Genomic DNA, 22,035 nt, shown 5'->3' with positions numbered 1-22,035 from the left:
CCCCACCCCAACGATATTGATCAACAACGAGCAATCCTATCCTCCACAACGACGAAAAACATGCCCTCCCTCTTCATCAAGAATTTATAAATTTCGCTAAGTAAATTCTTCCGGGAGTTTCCCATCGGGGGTTAGCGTCAATGTTATTACAGTCTCTCTCGTGAAAATTCGAGAGATGATAATCGAGAGAGGGTCCGGATCGTGGGCCAAGAAAGTGAGCGCGCTTGGTAATTTCATTTGTCGGGGTGGGTACAATCTCTTAGCGGTCAGACTTTTCCAAGGTTGGTTGCATGATCCAGGTACGATGGGATTGCTCTGACAGGTGTAACACCGTGTTAGCCACGATCGAAGCTAATGCATCACGACCGTTTCGAACGATCGTTCGGAAAGATATTCTCTATACATTATGGATGAGCTTGTACAGTTGGGGGTTTAGAACGTTAACAATATCGTTTGATGTTGCGCAATAAATCTTTCAAGTTTCTCGCATTTTCTTCTCCTCTTATTTGTCGTGCGTTAATTAAGTAATTAGTTTGTTGATCCATTTTTTAAATTTTTAAATTTGAGTTTTAATGTGCAACAAATTCTTTAAATATCTTTTGTGAGGCATGGAAATTATTTTTATGAAATGGAAATTTTATTATATGGTTTTGAAAGGATAAAATCGTATCATTGAATCTATAAATTTATTTTTCTCAAAAATAATAGAAAGGATGAAGATTAAAAAACAATTTTTAACAAGTATACAGTCAATAAATTTTCTGTAAGAAATTATTTTAAAATTCTTACATGTGAATTTGATTTTTTAATTAAGAATTTAAAAATTTCTAAATATTAGAATTCACAAGATCTCTTACATTTTATTTCACGAAATAATTGATTGAAATTCTTGTTTTCAGAAAAGAATCTAAATATTAAATATTGTCTGCAAATTGATACGATTCATTAGATTCCAATAACGATTTGGATAATGGATAGACGTTTAAAATTACAAAGAGCATCTTACGAAAGAATGGGATGGAGGGAGAAAGAAGTATAATAGGATTATCATGACCTCATCTTATCGATTTAAAATCCATGACATAGAAATGTGTCTTAATCTTTTCTAATCTCTACAATCTTCAGAATGTGAAAGAAGAAATTTCTTGAATAACTGATTTATAAGGTAAAAAATTAAAGGATTAAATATTAATAATATTGATCTGATAAGATTTCAACTCGAAGAAGGTGTTCTTCTTCATGTTTTCATCGCCATTAGATCTCCCAGACAATTGGCAGATAAAGAATTCTTCGAGAGCAAGGGAGCTCGATTCGATTGAATTATTCACTCGACATAAATCGTTTTCGTACACGCAACAGCGAAAGAAACTTTCGAAAGGCCGCATCCACGCGGTCTTCCGGTTCATCTGACACGGCGTGCGTTTCAAGCATAGTTAAACATTAACGAAAAGAAGGTAGCTACCTACTACTCTCCGAGATTGGCCGTATCTCTATTATTAAATTTAATCCGGTTGTTCGGACAACTCGATTTATTTGTACGAATTTCTCGCTCTCTCTACCCTTTTCTGCTATCACATCGAATGGAATTTTGTGCTCCCTTGTATCCAATTCACTGTACCGTCAACTGTTATTTTTATATAAGTCCATCAGTTATCAATATAATAATAATTCTATTGTATATATATTTATTAATTCCTCATATGATTTCTCATTATTTAATATCAAAATGCGATGCAAGATGTTCTAGAGTTTTATAGTTATTACTTTCTTCTTATAAATAATACAAATATTCTTGAATGTGATTAATCTTAATCTTAACTCCTCTTGAAATAAATTATCTTTCATAAATTACTATTCTTATTTATTCCTAATTTTATAATAATAATAATAACATTCCTTCTAAATAATATGCATTGCAAACAATAAGCTTTTTCTAAAATTAAAATACAAGTACGAATTTCCGTATTATCCTCGATAGTCACATAAAAACAATCACCTACGTAACTCATCTTCTATTTACTCATCTTGAATTTTCTTTCTCCTAAAATTTAAACAATAATGAAACGAACAACTCTCTGAACACCGATTGGAAAACTATAAAACGATGAAAGATTTCTCTTTATGGTTAAAATAATGCAGACGAAGGAACTCTATAATTGCGGATGGCCCATTTCCAACAATCCAACCGCAACCAAATTTATCCGCAGTTCGACTTCAACAATTCGGTCCAAACGACCGAGCACGACCAAAAGTCCATCTTAAACCACAAACACGCGTTCCCCAGAGATTAATCGTTATCCTTCTTACACGCTTTCACCCACAATTTTTGCCCCTCCTCCTTCTTTCCGGGAAATTCTTCCTCTTGACACCCGTACGCTTATTTTCTCGTTTCCTTCGCAGACTGTTTTAATATCCGTCTCAGACGGAGATACGTCTCAATCAATTTCTTCGCGATGCTCCTCCATCCTCCACTCCCTCGGGAAATGCGAGGAGAGCCGCGAGTGCGTGAGCTAAGAATACCGCCGCCCTCGGTATGCGAATAAGTGTCTTCGTTATTTGGGAGAACGTGTCGCGATATGGAATCGCGAGAGACTTTTCGAAATTTCTTGTATCGCGGCGAAAATTCCTGGATGGAACGAAGGAAAGTTTTGCTGGAATAATTTATCTAGAGAAACAAACAAGAAGTGATAGTATTTGAGAAATGGAGAATTTTGTTGTGGATGAGTAAATCGAAATGAGTTTAATAAAAGATTAAATATAATACATTTTACCAAACATTCTCCGTTTCGTGGAATAAAATAACTCTTCCAAAAGAAATTCAAAAGAACTGTATACAAGTTCCTCGTTCAACCAATTCCACGAAAATAACTCCAATCACGAAACTCTTGAAACTGTGCTCATCAAATCTGATTCCACGGAACGATCTATCCACAAAGTATCCGCAATAAACAAACGAGAATATTCTCTCGCATCATTCTCAAGGAAACACGAGGAATATCATCTCGGTGTGCGTTGAGGAAGGAAGAGGAGATCCAATGGTTGAAAGTTAGGGAAAGCCAGTGGTTGAAGTCTCGAGGGAAATTCCTCGTCACGGAGAAGTCGCCGGAAATCTCGCCGTGTCCCCGGCCCGGTGTGTATAGCCGGAGGCCGGAAACCGGGAGAAGTTTTAATTCCCCGTGAAAATCAGGATATACGCGTGGCGTGTCAGCCCGGAAAATCGAAACTTCTCGTGGACGAATCAAACATAGTCCACGGTGCGGACGATTTATTGCGGAAACGAGTGGAATTCGTGGCGCGGATTTACTGCGGCGAAGAATTTACTATGATGGAGGGAGGGGGATGTGACGACGCGTGGAAGGATCGTCGACGATTCCATCCACTCTTTGTGCGCCATTAAAGCGGAATTGTGTCTGAATGATCTGTGGACAAAATGAAAAAAAAAGAAGAAATGTTAATGGAAGGGAGAAATTGTTACAGTTTCATTAGCCACGATGAAAATGGTTTAAAGATGCTTACTCTTTTGCATGGAGGATGATGTAAATGGGATTTTAGAATAGTTTGGAATTGATTACGAGTTGAAGAAGCAATTTGAAAATTCTTTCTCAGAATTATTTACATCATTTCCTTATTGCACATTAAAACGATCGTTGGAACTAATTTAATTTTGGAATTTTCGAGAAATAATTTGATGAGCAAAGATGGGTGTGCTCGAATTAAAGTGATATTTTTAACTTTGATATATATTTGAAAGAAAGATGTACGTTTTTATGAAAAGAGAGTGGAAAGAGTGGAAAGTTTCGCGAAGTCGTGCTTCGTGAAAATATTTCGTGAGTGAGTCGTGTAAAAGTCTCCCCCAATAGAAAAAAAATCGAAGATTCAAGCAGATGTCGGAGAGTTTCACGCAAGAGTTGTGATCGAAAATTGCGCTTCACGGTACGGTGAGAATGTTCACCCTAAAAGCAGAGACACAAGAAACTTGTTACACCGTTAAATGGAAGAAATTTGTTTCCCCGCTCTACCTTTGAAAAATCTTTTTAAATCTATCGTTCAAAGAGTAGAAAATTTTTATCAAATTAAATGTATACAGGATCTTTCAATCATTTTCAATTAATGTGTATAATCTGACAAATAAAGATTATTCTATAAATGATGATTTAATAAAAATAATAAAAAGGAATTTAGTCTTCGTTTGAAAAAAAAATAAAAATACATCAAAAACTACAACTTTTAATTTAATTTAATTCATAAATATTTAAACTCCATTGAAATTAATATTTGAATTGAGAATTTCATGATATTTCCTCTTTCACGATAATAAAATGTATCTTGTTTCTGCTAGTACGCCATTCTATAAAGTCTCAGAACAATATTCGAGCATTCTTGTAGTAGAAGCTACGTAAGCCCTCTGCTAACAGAATATATACGATTATTTGCTTCGGTCATTAAGCGATTCTCGACAACTTCTAATAAAGGAGCAACACAATATTTACGTTTCCTCATTACAAACGAAAATCAATATCCTGTGTCAATGACTCCTGTTCCATTACGAAGCATTTTCAAAAATTTATAAGATTCCATGATAATTCCACGAGATCTTCAAAATCAAAAATGATTCTTCGAAATCATAACTTTTATAAAATCTCGATAATCTTAAGAAGAACGTATTTTTTTGATTATTTGATAAAATATCATCCACTTAAAAAAAAAATTCCCTTTCCTTCGCCCTCATTTTTCAATCTCATTCTCAAATCTCTTATTGCCACTCTAACCAACGAATCCTTGGAAACGAGTCACGGTGAGATCGTAAGTTGGGCCGTTTTTCGCGCCTCTTTATGATTCGAAGAATCTTTTCAACGGCGCCTCGCTTTCACCCTCCTCCGAATGGAGGAAAGCTCGCGATGTGTCGAAACGCTCGAACAACAGATGCGGGATACCAATGCGGGGATAGACCTTAAGATCTTCGCCAACAGATGTTGCAGTTACACAACTCCTCTTACCAATCCCCCAGCCGACCCCACCAACCCTTATCGACGGGGGTAACAAACACTTCGAACCTGCTTCGAATGCTTGATACAGCTCGATCCTCATGAAATATGAACTATCCTACGCACATACGATCTTCTCGTGGTTGAATCGTGCAATTTGCTCGAGGATCACCGGTTCGTTCACACCATAACGTGTATCGATATCTATGGTTTCAGACCAATTACGCGGTAAATGACCCAAAGACTCATCTATTTCCACGCTTTTATATTTATATAACAAATAATTTAATGAATGAGCAGAACGTATGAATATTATTTCAATGCTCCATATTGTGAAAATATCTTGTAACAAATTGTTAAAGAACAGTTTTAGCTATGAGAAAATGATGGAAGAAGTTCATCTAAAGATGAGTCGAATGAAACTAATTTCTAATAATTTAAAATATCAACGATAAATTACGTAGAGGAGAAAAAATATATATATAATTGAAAATATTACTAAAATGGAAATGTTACTAGTGAAAAGGAAGCATTGATAAAAGAGAAACTAGGTTACCATCCAGACAAATTCACACGGAACTTGCATTAGAACAGTCGAATCTAAGGATCCTGCACCATTTAGGAATTTCGTCGAGCGTGACAATTAGCGAGCAGCAGTTAAATCGTTAAAATCCGGTTGTCGACGGGCGAACAGCTACGTTCCTGATGGACGTTCCTACGTTGGCCTTCTACCAAACGTCTAACGATAGTCGAATGTACATACCAAACAAACGAAGATACCAGAGGCGTGCAATTGGCGTCGTGCGAGGTAAACCGTACGTGATTCGTTTCCACGACCAGACAGACGAAAATTGTATTTTTGCTGGCAGCGGGAACATGTCATCGGGAACAGAATCTAGTTAGGTACGGCGAAATTTAGTTCGTTGAATTTCATTCGACTAGTCTGTAAACTCTTTCTCTCGCGTGGAAATATCGCCGATTCGGCGGTTTTTGTTGTTTTCGTAACGTTTAAACACCATTGTCACTCTGCCTGTTTGCGTATCACTTGGGAAAATATTCGCTGTATGAAATAACCTTACCGCGAATCGTGAGTGAAGTGTAGTAACATGTTTGGAAACGGAATAAAATAACAAAAATTTGTGACGGGTATATATGGTAGGGTAACTGTGATTTTCGGGATTTGTAAACATTTAATGGAATTTTAATGGGATTGGGTTAAAATTGATTGGATAAAGTTTGGAATTGTATATCGAATTTGAGAGTGTGAGTATTATAGAATTAAATTAAAATTTTTAAAAATAATAAAAATAATTGATATACAACATTCGAATCTTCATGAGTTAATATTATTTCCTAGTCAAATCGTTAAAATCTTTTTCAAATTCTAATAAAAATGATATTTCGCGTATATTAAAATAAAAAGTAAAAATTGATATTATTCCAGATATTAAAATATCATTTAAAATATGCCTTACTTATAGAAAAAATATTTTTATATAATGACAGTTCAATATTCTATGCAATCAAATGGTACACGTTTATAAAATTTTACGAGGCACTTTGGACAACTACCAAAATGTAACTGTCTGATAAGAAAATTGGCAGAAAACATCAGTAAAGTATAGAGTTCGATTAGACATAAAATACATTTCTTCGATAACATCGTAAAATAGTAATAGATATCCAAGTACAATTGCTACCTTGAATTTTATTGCCTAGAAAATGCAGTTGCATTTGCATATAGAACAACATCTGAAATATCTTTGCTCGTATTCATTGCCAAACTTTGGTTATATAATACAAAAAATTTGAAAATTTATTAATAAATATCAATATGAATGTTTATATTCTATCGAAACAAATTCCAAATAATATTTTTTTTCTTTTTTATTTTAATTATTATCGAAAAGTAAAGTTATTTAATAAGTAAGACAATTAATCTGTCAATCAAGACTATCAAATTCAATTCGATGAAATAAAGTGACAATCAGTATTTCGTTTTTATAAGACTGATAGTAAAATGATTGTTTTACGTTGTATAAATGTAAAAAGAGGAGAATCGTAGAAAAAGTTGCGTTCAATCCTATTCTTCAAAGACTTGGAAGAACTCGACCCCTTTGAAAGTCTTTCAAATTAGATCTGTGTTTGTTCCCGAACTGGAACACGTGAAAATACATAGAACGTAAAAAATGGACTGCTTTTAGAAGATGTATTTGCTCGTGTTGTAATATATTATATGAAATCGTGAAATATTATACTTTCGAGTACAAAATACTAGACGAATTAGATATTAAATAAAATTCTATAAATTACTAACTATCTTTTTCCATTTAATTTCTCTCATCATGATATAATACTACATCGAATATATGTGATCACGTTTTTAAAGGTAGAATCAGCGAAAGATGTATCAGTATTATAGCCCTTCTGGAAATAGAAAAGAGATCGATAGCTCCCTTACCTAGCGATTCTCAGGGGGTAAATGTCACGCAGATACAAAAGAAACCGGATGGGAAACGAGAGTAATTCAAATACGAGTAGCAAAAGTCTTTTCTTCCCCTTTACTTTATCAGCTGAATTTTTTCTCGTTGTACCTATCCAACCGAGAGAAGGGAGATATCGTGCTTTTTTTCCTTCACCCTCTCTATCTCCCTTTCTCTCTCTTTTCACCCTATTAACGATCAACGTAGCTGCCCGTTAAATGGTCCAGACGCGAGGATAGATCGACCTTCGCTGAGATTGCAAATATCAATTTTCTCGGCTTTTCGATGCTAAAAATCACGGATCACACTGTTCCTGCAAGAGATTTACAGTGTCGTAACTGTTATCTACGATCGTAATACAGGGAAAACTCGATACGATAATACAGGTGTGCAACTTCTCGATACGAAGACGATATTTATTGGCTCGATTAATGTTTCTTAGAGTGAAAGAAGGATTTTATCGAAATACTCACGTATTACGTTTAATTTAAAGAATAGAAATATTTAACGTTAATAAGGAAATTAAGATGAAAGATTAAATTACATTGGAATATGATAAAAATAATGAATAATAAATTTAGCGTATAAGTTATTAAGTTTTCAAAAGAACGATTTAATTTTATAACAATTCAATGATGTATTCCGGTCTTTATATTTTATCATACTCATAAATTAATATTAATATGTTAAATTCAAGAGACATTTAATAATCTATAGTGGATACGAAATACAAGAAAACATCCCCTTCGGCGGCCTGGCATCCTAATTATTTCGTCAGCTGCATAATTCGAATACTCCATCTATTCAGCTATGCGAAACGGTCGAATTCACAGGGCTGTAAGAGCCAGATTCCAAATACGGAAGCGGATATTAAGTTACGTAGACTACGAAGTTTTCCGTTTAATTCAGATCTCGTTTCAACGCTCAAGGATTGAACTTGACCTTCCGCTTCTTCTGCGTAATGAGACACTGTGTGCTAAATAAAGCATATACTAAGCTTCTCTACACGTTTCATTAGAAGGATTCTTACGTCGTTCAATAAACTTACGTAATCGTATAGCTTCTTATTTATAATTAGTTATTAGTGAAACAAGAATTTAAATTGTTTTTACATTATATAGTTATATAATTATTTTAACAACATTATAAAATTTTGTAAAGTTTTTTTACACTTCATCAATAAATTTTAATGTATTATATTTATGGTTTTAATTAATTAAAATAGAGTGATGAATGTACTGTAAATTTTGAAAAGTTTCTATCTAAAAGTTCTATATAATGCATGATATTATTCAAAGGAACATTAGGTACGTAACAATTTCAAACACTTTTAGTCTGCTTTGTGAAACAGTACGCACTTTATATCAAAGAGACTATCTACAAGAATATGACGTCTGACGACGTGTTAGAGTACAAACGGACTTGCCATGCAATTACCACGTTGTCATGCTGTAAACGCGACTGTATAAACGTCGTTTCTGCATGTAATACATGTAAATGTTAACCTTTGAGATCTGAATTAAATGTTTCATCAGATAAAATTAACATTGAATTAAAATAGAAAATTAAATAACATTTCTCCTCGATTAAATGATGAAGACAAGTAATTAATCATTACTAATGATCGGACCAATTTCAATTAATTATCGATGAATCACAAATATTACAAATTTCGTGATCCAGAACGAAAAAAATGGCTGTATTCGATGGAGAAATGTAACGAATATTCTACTTGATATCCACAGTAGTATAACAATATCATAAGCCAGCCAGTATCTAATTCAATTAATCTACCATAACTCAAACTTCGAATAACCCTATTAACCCTTTGCTTTGCAATTTAATTTTTCTCAAAACTCGATATACAAATCCAAGCAAACCAAGAATAATACAAGCTCAAACATATCCAGACACGTACAAACTTTTCTGCCCTGCACGAATAATGCTCGTCGAGAATCCAAATTACCCAAATTTCGAAACGAAAGTTCCAAGGAAACGAGGATCGATCCAAGGCTATTTTTAGCCGTCCGCTAAAAAGTGCATCTTTGACAGGAAGCTCAACGTAGGGGTCGCCATTGACGTTTAAAAGAGCGGTTTGCACGAGAGTGGCAGCACGGTCGCGTCGCAAGTAGGGCGTAATATTTCCGATACTTCCAATACACGGTTACGTTTACCGATGACAGCGGCGGATCTCCAGCTGCTGAACCTGTTGTGCACGACGAAACACACGTGTCGCGCGCGCGCGCGTCCTCCACTTCCGCCCGTGCAAAGAATGCACACGCCACGAATACACACGGCACGTGCAGAGCGCCACGGGGACAAAGATATTGCGGATTTCGAGCCCCGTTCCATATTCGCGTCACTGGGCCCACGCGTATTGTGGACACGAACGAACTAACGGGTGCAACCTCGGACGTTTTGTTCGGAAGCACAATGCGGAACCGTGCTTCTTCCGGGTTAGTCGCCCGTCGGATGAAACGCTAAAAGGAGAAAGCGAAAGGGGGACAAAACGAGGGGCGAATCGAAAACCACCCTTTCGGAAAATACCCCGTTTAATTCTACGGGATAAACTCTTTCGAGGAGTTTAATAGATCGTGGAACGATTATGCTTTTCATTTGAACAGGTTTCATCGAACGTCTCTCCCTCTCTCTCGTTTTCAACATTGGATTACCTATCTTTTGATGAATTTAACTTTATTTGGGTGGATTTTTATGTACGTTTCTGTCGAAATTATTATTATCGTGATTTTCATAGATAGATTGTAATGAAACCGTGTATCGAGTAGATGTATACTAAAATGTAAGAATTAAATTTTCATGGATGAAGAAAACGATAATCATAATTATTGAAATAATTATTTCATTAAAAGAAGATAAATTATCGTTTGGAATAATTTGAAAAGGAATAAATGCATAATAACTCTTAAATATTTTCTATTTACTAAAGGGATAGAAAAAAATGCAAGTGAAACGTAATTCTTTGTGAACATCGTTTCCCTCTCCATTTTATCGAAAATAAAAAATCGTTGACAAGACCATACCACCCATACGATTTCACCTACACAAAAACTGCCCACGCACAAGCTGCTCATTATTATACAGCGTTTAACATGTTACGCGTTGCTGCCTTCCAATTACCCCATTGAAATGACGTAATATTTCCACGAAGCTTATTGCCGCTGACAGAAAAGCGATGCCGTTGATCGAAGGCCAATTAAAGCTTGAATCTAATAAATCAGCAACATTAAAAAAAAATAAATAAATAAATAAACGAGAAATCTGTATCATCGATATTAATGTTTCTCTTGTTAAATTCGATGTGGATTTTTTGATAAAAATCTTCTTGCTTGCTTTCTTGCTTGCTTCGTTTTTTATTAAATTATACTTTCTCTTTATTAAAGAGAAAATTCGAGATAATATTTTTTTAAATATTTTTTCTTCTGCTGACCAAACACTTTCTTCTGTTATTTTGTTTCTTCGTTGTCTCTTCATTTTATTTAATGAATTTCGTTTGAGCAGAAGCTTTTTACCAGAGACTAATTGTTCCGAAAATTAGTATTTTCTTGCGCTTCAACGATCCATCAATTCAACAAGAAAAAAGGAAAAGAAAAGGAAAACCATCCATCGATATTAATCTTTTTCTCGTTAAATTTGTTATCGGTCTCTTATTAGTTTCTACTGATGGCCAATTGTTTCGGAAATTAGTATTTTTTTGCACCATTGATCCATCAATGCGATTTCATCCGGATTAAGAAACAAATACACCGATCCATCATTCGCGCTTAAGAGTTGCCACCCACCGTAATTGTCGACACTTTGGACGATGGAAAAAGATTTTCGGGAATTTATTCTCAATTGCGTCCCCTTTCCCTCTTCAAAATGTGATTTAGCCTACTATCCGCGTCGACGATCAATATTTACGATCCATCAAGCTGGAGAAAAAAATGTCATTTAGATACGATCACAGCTGACCCGACTGATCACGAGAATCGTGAATGGATGTACGAAAATAGAAGCACGAAAGAAATCAAATGTGGCAATACATAATAAGATAGAATAAGAGAATTTTTGGTAATATATATTGTCAGAGTTATTTTTGTGATATAACTTTGATAAAAAAATAATAGTTGAACCAACTCAATAATATTTCTGTATCATTTATACGATTATTTTTAATGAAATAGAAATATTTTTCAAAAATTCTATATCTCCACGTGAAAAGATTTTCGAAGAAAAATCAAATCCTATTAAAGTGTAAAAAATTTATTATCTTCGCGATTTTTCTCTTCTTGCTTCAACCATTAATTTTCCAATATTCAATGCTTTCGAAAGAATCGATTCGTTGGACCTTCGTCCATTTATTGACATTCGATCAATTAAAAATAACTCTTTCATTTATACATTCTCCGTTAACCTATCTTTCCTACCAATATATGCATTCTCGTTCAAAAATACAAATGGACGTTTCTCACACATATTATTGTTATAAAAATATTATATTTGTTGATAGATTCTATCACGAAGATCTAATGACAATTAATGATGTTAAATTGAATAAATTCATCGATGATACAATACGTTTTTTTAAGCAAAAGAGTTTAACAATTAAAGAGATATCCATTTATACGAACGAGAGATGACTGCACACATTGGCATCATTCTAGTATATACCATCACGCCGTTATTTACCCTACACAGCGCTGATTTCGCCTGTAGGCAATGTCACTTCGAAGCTCACGCGTTGGAGCTTTCGCAATTTCGATGCTTGGAGGGAAGTTGCCAGCTCAAACTCCCATCAGGCGCACAACTTAGGGAAGCTCGTGAGCGCGACACTGGTTGCAGAACGAGGGACCAGAAGCTTAATCAGCCGATTAATTCCGAACGCCTGCTGATGCAGCCCGCAAATCGTGGCCAAATTCAAGTATTAAGGGCTATCGGTGATCGATGACGCATAAATCTACGAGCAAATCCCTACCTCTATCCATCTTTCTTCGATCGAAGGAGCATTAAAGTATTGAATCATCAGATCTTTGGATGGCGTAAATTGCTACTTTGATGGATTGATTTTTTTCTCTTCTTTTTTCTTTTTAGTCGATTGTATAAGATTTGTATCTTAATTCTTTAAAGAATCATCGATATGTAAGATGTTTTAATTTAAAAAGATAAAAAAAATCTTATCTCAAGTTGTATGTTTAAAATCTTTTAAAAATTCTGTATAACTTTTACCTTGATAAAATTTTAATCAACTTTATAATTCTTCCCCTTGAAAAAATCATCTCTCTTTTTTTTCTCTCTTTGAGATACAATATTACAAAATTAATTAGAGGAATGCTTTTTTTCTCTAAATTCTATGAAACATATATTCTTCTTCTAAACGGTCAAATTATTAATTCGTTTCTTCGTCCAATTTACCTTTCATCAAAGGTTCAAACCAACGAACGAGATTCAGAGAGGTGAAAATCACGATAATAGATTCACGTTCGTCGTGTTATACGTCGCATTACTACTGGGAGTAATCTGTGTTTATACAGCGGCAAGCAGTGCATAACTGATTCGTCGTGACCGGACAAATCGAGTTAAGCCTCCCTGGATTTCTCACTCTGGTGACAAGTACTCTATTTCCACGCTTTTGAAAAGTTTTACTTCACTTTGCTGAAGTACACTCGAAACATTTCACGACTTTCCAAACAATAGAAAGTTTCGGAGGGAAATACACACGAGGCGACATTAATTAAAACTTTCGAACTTGCGTTAAAGGAACGTTCCTTAAAGAAACACCCTGATTGCAAGGATAAATTAACAACGATATAATTGAACGAGAGAGATCGAAGGATTTAAAATTCGAAGAGAAACGTTTCTCTCTCTTACCCTCTCTTTCTCCGTTATTTTTTAGGAATGGATTTTATTCCAATTCGACGGAACGATGGTAGATAGGAAGTTAAGGTAGTGTTACATCAAGGGATGTGTGTGTTGATAACGTTAAATATTTAGCCTCTGAGAGGGATGCAAGCGCTAAGTGAAGCTTAACGATATTAGCCGCTGTCTGGAAGGTTCATAACGATCAGCATCAAATTACGGTGTCCCCCTGCGTTGATAAGTATTTAGTTCATCTCGAGACGCCGAAAGTACGGTTTTTAATGGCTAGACGCTCGATTAAAGAAGGGAGAGATACTATTTACTTCGTTGGACAAGGAATTTTTAACGTGTCATTTTCCTCAAGACAAAAATATCGGAATTATTGCACGATAATTTATCGTGTAAATATTTTGAATGAAAAGAATTTGGAGAAAGATTGATAGAAACTACAATTTTCCTTATGAAAATTCTTATATGTCATTTTATCAATCAATTATATTAATGCATCAAAGATTCTACTGTACACGTAATTAATTTATATCCAACAAGAAAGATATCTTTGATATCTTTACTACTTTTTCATTTAAAAAGAGTTGAGTTTCAAATAATCGGATCAAATGACATATCGAAATTTTCAATACACCAAACAACGTTAAAAAAACCATTGTCAAACCCTCTTCAAAAATCAAAGTCGTGAGACTTACCGAACAACGCAGGCGGCTCGACGTCACGCACGGAAAGGCTGGAGGATGCTTGGGATCCACTGGATTCCGTGCTCTGCATGCATCTGAGCCTTCTTTTCAGTTTCGGCATGTCGAACGGCAAGTCCCTCAAATCCACGCTCGTCGCGCTCCCAGATGTGGTCGCGTCCTGTTGCATAAGCAATCGCCTTCTACGCAGTTTCGGCATGTCGAAAGGAAGATCGGACAGCTCGGGCTCGTTGTCCACCAGATTGATATTGTCCAATTGCGGTTTCAACAAGTGGAAACCGAACGGTTTGCACTTGATCCCGGCCCGCGACTCGATCGAGATCCCGCTGTCCGACCCCTGGATCTCCGCATCGCCCGACGACGAGGATTGCAACGCCAAATTGATCAGATTCTTGTTCTGCGGCGTCCGCCTCTTCTTGAACGACGTGTCCATCGGCGAGGTAACCGAATTCGTGTTCCCGGTCGTGTTCGTGTTGGTCACGTTGTTCGTGGCGGTCACGTTGTTCTCGGTGGTCACGTTCTCCTCGGGCGAGGCTTTCTGCGAGTTGTTGTTCCGATTGTTGTCCGACGTCTCGGACGCGGGCTCTTGGGACGACTTGTCGGAGATGGGGGACAGTATGTGCAGCTTGTTCGCGTGGTGGGTCAAGAAACCGGTCATCGAGGGTTGCTGGTGGTGGTGGTAGCAATTCGTGCCGCCGCTGTCCGAGCTGTGGGAGCTCAGGCTGGTGCTGTGACGGCTCTCCGAGCTGCTAGTCGATCTGTTCCCCTCGCTCGTGCTGCTTCGCAGCGACTCCATGCTGCCGCCGCTGCTACTCGTGGCCATGCTCTCGGTGCTCGAGTAGCCTGGTCTGCGTCTGCTGGTGCGCAGTTTGAATTCCAACAGGCCGACGTCCCTTCGGGGCCGTAACAGATCGCTCTCGGCCTCGTGGGGCCTCCCCTTGAACTCCATGATGGGCTTGCTCTCGCGGATCAGGCTCCTCGGTCGTTGCCTGTCCTCCCTCGGCCTCCCCTTGAACTCTAGGATCAACTCCTTGTCGAAACGTCGCCCTTGCGACGACTCCACGGTTTCTTGAGCAAAACTCTTCGGTCTACTCTTGATCTCGAGGATACTACCCTCGCTGCTCTGCGGCGAGTCCTTCGCCCTCAACGAGGATTTCACAGGCAATCGGAGATCTTTGAGGCGCGGATGGTCCGGTTGAGAGGGTAGATTGGGCGTGCTTCGTATGTTTAACAACAAGTGGTCACGATTGCCGTGGAATTTGGCGGGCAACGGTGCCGTGGATGGCGGCGACGGTGTGTAACCACGGGCCGGTAATCTCGGCGAACCGGTCTTCTCGTCGCTCGAATTGATCTGGAGGGATTCGATGTCCTGGGACAGAGTAGAAATATTGTCTGATTGCTGCTGTTGCTGCTGCTGCTGCTGCTGAAGACGGCTCGGAATAGGTTTTGGGCGGAGAAGTACGACTTTGCGTCGATCTTTGTTGCTGTGGGATTGACCAGCGTACGGAGCTTGCTGCTGTTGCTGTTGCTTCGACGTGTCCGTCGATGAACTCGTTCTGCTCACTGGTATCGCGCTGCTGCTTCTTATCTAATCGTCGCCAAACGATTTGTTTATTTGTTAGGCAAAGTTCATAATCGATTTGAACGTAAGTTTATCGTCTTCGCGAGAGTGGATTAATCCGAAGATTGATCCGGAGAATTAATTCTGTCTACGAACGTTTCGAGTGTATTAAAGATGAATTTATACAATACGAAGATCTAATTACGTTCCACGAGAGAAGTATACGGTTCGACCGCAATTAAAGTCCAATTTGCGCTTGATAGGGGGGAGATTCATAGTCCGTGTTCGGGAATCCTGTTACATTTTCAGCTATATTGGACTTTAATTGGTTTTCATTAAAGACTGCCGTGCTTACTTCCCCATAATACCCGGAGAACGGGTCTGGGAAATGAATTGCAAACACAGATGTTCACGTCAAAAATGATGATCAAAATATTAAATTCCATTTTTCAGAAACAACATCTTGAATCATATCTCGTTTAACTCGATAATTCTAATCGTAAATATGATTCTGAGATGCAATGATCTATTAGATCATCGATAATTCTAAAATGAAATTTTCTGCAAAGCATGATATCACACGTGGAGTATTCTTTTTTCATGGGATATCTCTTTGAAATTAACTTTCAACGATTTAAACAATAGAATTATTCATATCGAGAAATGTTTAATTTTCAAAACAGAATTTTCTTTCCATTCCAGATTTTTTTACGTACCTGGGAATGCAACACGGGATGATTGGTGACCCGATCGAGGTCATCGAGGTCATCGTCGGAGCGATTGACCTTGCAGTCGAAGGCCGTCTCGTAGAGGTGACGTTGCCTAGCCATCTCTTCCTCGTCTTCCTCCACCTCCACGTCCTCCTCCTCCTCTTCCTCGCCCTCGTCCTCTCCCTCCACGTCGTCCTCGTCCTCGACGAGTATCGGCTGCGGGTCTATCCTCCGTGTACGGCGTAACTTGCGCACTTGGTGCCGCGTTAACTGCGGCTGCCGTTGATCTAGCTCATCCTCCTCTTCCTCAGCCGATGCGACGCAGGTACAAACGGTGGTCGGTAGGTCATGGCTTAACAATCTATGAGGAGGCATGAGGGTGTGATCCCACTCGGTGATGATGCACGACGAGAGGATCTCGCTTCTGGCTGGGACAGCATGCTCGCTCCCCGACGTGGGGCTCACTAGATCCTGACTTTGATAATGTTGCTGTAATTGATGTTGCTGTAGCTGTAGCTGCTGCTGCTGCTGATAATGTAGCGGCTGCTGTGATTGCTGCTGCTGTTGCGGTTGCTGTTGCTGGGACGAATAGGAACCCCCATCACCCGCCACCGAGTTTCTCTTCGGTATACCGGGTGTTCGAGACCGTTCACCCGGTACGTCGAGGCTCACGCTCTTCCTATACCTGTTCGGCTGTGATTTGCTTATTTGCTCCGGTACCTTGAACAAGTCGCCGTAGTAATAGGGCGATGGATGACGGACCGGTTGATTGGACTCGGTTGGCGATTGATCCGTGAGATGAACCAGGGCCACGCAGTCGACCAACGCCCCCTCGGCGGAGCTCAACTCTTTCTCCCTGTCTATTGATGGAGCGCGCGTCGAGGTAGACGCGTACAAACTGTTCTTGCGTTTCCTGATGTCCACCTGCCGACTCTCCTCGTCATCCTCGCAGGAAGAACCGGAAGCGGATGGATCTGAAAGGGGAATCCATAACACGTTAAAACGATACTTTTCAATATTTTGTATAAAAGATTTTATACGATTTCATGTATAAATATATTTGCAAGATTAAATGTTTCAGATATCACTAGTAATTTTAAAATTTCTAAACGTTTCGAGACAGAAAGGGAATAATAGAGATAATAAGAGAGAATATTTGAACAGATTGTAAGAAGATGATTTTCCGAAACGGCGCGGAAATTTTAATAATCGTTCTTCTTGTAAGAGCATTTAGGGTTGTTGTGAAGATAGAGACGCTTATGGGGGAGAACGAAATTGCCACGAAATGATGGGAGGCACTCCTTAAAAATCACTTCCTCGCCTAGCGAGATATTACCGTAATGGTTTTTGGCCGGCTGACACGGCCACCATTCCTTCCCTCTATCCTTTTTTTCCCCCCCATCGTGCGTTTTCACCTTCGTTTCATCGCCATCCTCTCGTTTCCTCCAGTTTACGAGGATCGTGTCACGAGGATCGTTGGGTAAACGGAAATCGGCTCGGTGGAGGAGGCGGGAAATTACGCGGACACCCGGTATATTAGGCAAGCAACGCGCGGTACAGAAAGGACTGGAGATAATGGAGGCATTATGCTCGGCCGGAGGAGGGCTCCACCGAAATCCTTCCTCCTTTGGGGTGGTAAGTGCAAGAGGCACACCATAAACCACGCCAGAAGCTGTTTCTGACAGGAAACCACCTTCATGGATCTAGCGAAAAACTTTTCGAACGGAAGCAAAAAATTATTATTGGGATCCTTGTCTGATCTCTTGGGACGAAAGATCTGTTTAATGGGTTGTCGATTATTCTTCGGATTAAAATCGGGGAATTCTCTCTTGTTTTATGCTTTAATATTGCAATTATCGAACAAGCATAATAATTAAATAGACTTTTTTTATTTTCATAGTTGATGGAAAATATTCAGATACTTTTTTGATAAAATTTATAGTTCATTACGTCTTTATCAATATGACCGATCAATGAAACATTATATCAAAGATTAAAATAAAATTTAAATAATATTCAAAAAATCCTGTCCTATGTTTCATAATATAAGAATTTCATATATTTTAAAAGACGACATTTCTATGATTCATAATTTCAATAACAACGAAAACGTTAATATAAATAGGAGATTCTTTAAAACAAAAAACATTTATGAATTTATATTCAACACAATCATTACTTATTTCCAAGCAATTTCATTATCACGAGGTTCCTGAAATTTCGTCCACCCCATTCGAATATAAAAGACCGCGGCCAAACAATGAAACGAGAAATGAGAAATTAATTCCTGAACAATGAATCTCGGAAATTATAACACGTGCCATCTCTTTCACGAAATTGCACACGTACAGCCTCGTAAAATTTCTTTCCTTGTTCTCTTCGATTTCGTAATTCGTTCTAACGCGGAACAATGAAATGGAAAAATTTTATCAAATACGATTCCTTTTTTCTCGAAAAATTAATAAATTAAAAATTAACTTTCATTTCATTCTTATTATTATATCGTGTTTTCTAATTTGCCAATCATTTTTATTTTACTCCTTTATCATATACATTTTAATTATTTCTAAGCTCTTAAGAAATTTGGAAAATTTCTATTGGATTTTATGTTTCTTTAAAGAATTCTTTCGAAGAAATCGAGGGATAAATATTCGTTAGAATTGTTATCAATTCATGGAGGATTAATTATTTATGCAAAATTTAGTTCTGAATGCACAGAAACGTAGCAGGTGGCAACAAAGGGATCGCTTTGCAACCATTCGACATGTACAGTGAATTGATGTATCGTTGAAATGGCTCACGCCCAAAACATCCATCATGTTTCCGTGTCAACGACGTTAACGTTCGCATTGCACGTTGCAGGAAAACTGCAACGATATCGCTCCGAGTTTTGCGCGATATTGTTGTGAGAGAGCGGTGCTCGTATGAATAACTCTTGACATTTAGAAACTTATAAAGGAAAATGGCATGGGATAATCGGAACATTGATAAATCCTTCGTTACGTCTCTATATTTTTAGAATAAATTTTTATAAAACGTTCGACTTTGCATGTTTAAATTATATATAAAATTCACAAAGATTTTTAAGATTATTTATCAAATAAATAATACGACGATCTTTTCATTTAATATCTATCAATAACTGCAACAAAAAAAATAACGAGAAATGTCCACAATTATGATAAAAATTGAGAGAAAACGAAAGAACGCGTTCCTTTTAAAAACTCCAAATTGCAAAGCATAATTCATATTGGAAGAAAAACGAATTCACACAGCTGATCATTCGTGAGCCGAGCACCATCTCTGACGATGAAAAGATACGAAAAAAACGCAATATCGGGTCAGGGTCCATGGTTTAGCGCAATATGCCTGAAAAATTATATTAGAATAATATAAGAGCACGAGAGAAGGAGGGTAAACGTAGAGTAAAAATGAAAGGTAGCATGAATATGCATCCGCAGCTGGTTCGTTGTATAGCCTTTTTGTTCTACAAGACATTGGATCAAATCTGAGAAAGAAATAAACGTATTAAGGAAACGGCCTGCCACTTGATTGCTTCCTAAACGAGAAATCGATATCGTAGGGATATATCAAAATAGAAGAAGGAGATTAAACTTGAACCCACTGTGTTTTTATTAAGAATCATTTGCCAACGATTTAGATACGAATTAAAGTGTAATCGTTTGAGAAAATAATAAGATTTGATGAATGATTATTCGTTTAAGATTTGCCTTGGATGGTACTTGATTATATTGTATCTATTATTATTATGGAATTAAAAAATAACGATAAGATTAAATATGAAATTTACAATTGTTACAATTCTTGTGAACTTGGTTACTTTTTTTCACTGGTATATTGCTGACAAATGAATTACAATTAAAACCAAATTATCTAATAAATCTTTAAATATATATTTCATTATATTTTGTAAGAAAGGATAATAAATTTAATTGATACTTCATATTATGAGAAAACAATTATTTTGACATTATTCATTTCAAGTGTTATATGCCTAATTAATCATTATCAATGATTTATACATTGACATAAATTATTAATATCTACGATAGAATTATTGATCCAAACTATCATTATGAATATTCATTGATCTATTCATTCATCTGTAAACTATTTGAATATGTTTCAGTACACCTTTATAGCACGAATCATTGATACGAATTACTTAAAGATACGCACAATTGAATTATTGACCTATTTAAAATCTATTAAATTATCTGATTAAATATGTACACTGTGACCTAAAATCAACGTAATACGCTTTTCATAATTGACTTTCATAGAAGAATAAAAATCCTTGATAAAACAATTCTATTATTATTACAAAATTCACTTATTAAAAACTCAAATGTTTCAAAAATTATTCAATTTAAATTCTCCAAATATTGGTTATTTTATTCTCTATTATATGCAATTTACAAAACGTTATTTTTACCAAAACAAGAAAAGAAAATTAAATAAAGACAATATTTAATATACACAATTGTTCATAAATCAATAAAATCCTCCCAAATAAAATATAAAATATCGAAAATTCTAATCCAAAACGATCGTCCATCGTTGGAAAGTTCGTTCAAAGTCGTTCAAAGCGCGATTAGTTGGTGTCGCACGTGCACCATTTTCAATCATCCCCTATCGGGGATCAGCCGAAGGACGCACACGCGAGGGGGATGGATGTACGTACACACACGTTACCCTGGCGTAACGCCAAATTGCACCGATATTGATTACCGATCGATAATCAGATTTGCGAGTTATCCGCAGACTGCAGCAAGGGGCAGAGAAATAACGACGGGACGAGTCGTTGAATGACCGAAATGAATTATGAAGTAAAGCGGCCATCGAGGACGTGCCACACGATTCGTATAATATATCGCGCGTATCTGTGGAAGCGCAAGGACAGTATCCACGAAGAGGACCTGTGGATAACAGTAGATACGTGAGAGGTCGCCTCACTGCTTAACGAGTGATGTATCGCTTGCGGGAAAACCGATGCGTAAATACGTGAGAGGCCAAGGTGCATTATGTGGCGAACTATTGAATACACGAAGAGAAAATCGGGGAAATATCGATTGATACTGTTGTATGCGATTTTGGGATGTTTGATGATCTGAATGCTCAATATCCGAAGCTTTGAATCTGTCAGAGATTCGTATAAAGTTTCTTTTATTTCAACCTGATGTTTTTCTCTTTCTTCTTTTAATATTATTCTCTAATTCTTAGAAATGGGATTATGATGAAAATAGAGATTAATAATGCATACAAATATCACAACAATTCCTAGAGACATATACTAACACATCTATCCCTATCAAAGATGATTTGTACACAGTACACGCGAGATATGTAATCGTACAATACGCGAGGCAATATTATTCAAGCTGCATAAATCGATAACATCGTCGAGAAAGTGTTCGTGAATGAATCAACGCAACAGTGGCGCGTAGTAGAATGAACGTATATGAATATACGTTGCGATCGACAAGCAAGCCGGCCAAGGGGAGGCGCAGCGTAGAAATAGACTGCACGCACGTACATTTAGGGTTCACGATGCGCTCGAAGGGTGTACCGTCTACCCCTAATGAATCTATTAGTGACGGCGAGCGACGACCCCTACTGACAATCGCCGCAGATAACGCGATGCGCTGTTTCGCGTCGCGTGCACGCTCTGTTTACACGTACTGGCAGATAAGTCGACGAAATATTCGG

General features: G+C 37.2%; 1 protein-coding gene across 1 annotated transcript in view; it reads right to left on the bottom strand.

Moving 5' to 3' along the window:
• Window positions 1–22,035, bottom strand: part of LOC550870 — a 195,434-nt gene that overhangs the window by 2,919 nt on the left and 170,480 nt on the right. Inside the window, exons 5-6 of the mRNA XM_006561241.3 lie at window positions 16,312–17,279; window positions 14,029–15,622 (exon numbers count right to left, since the gene is read on the bottom strand). Of these exons, the coding sequence (XP_006561304.2) occupies window positions 14,029–15,622; window positions 16,312–17,279 (2,562 nt within the window). The remainder of the gene's footprint in view (window positions 1–14,028; window positions 15,623–16,311; window positions 17,280–22,035) is intronic.

This window comes from Apis mellifera, linkage group LG6 (genome assembly GCF_003254395.2).
Source record: "Apis mellifera strain DH4 linkage group LG6, Amel_HAv3.1, whole genome shotgun sequence".
In the NCBI taxonomy this organism is placed as follows: Eukaryota; Metazoa; Arthropoda; class Insecta; order Hymenoptera; family Apidae; genus Apis; species Apis mellifera.
This window is presented reverse-complemented; position numbering and strand designations above follow the sequence as displayed.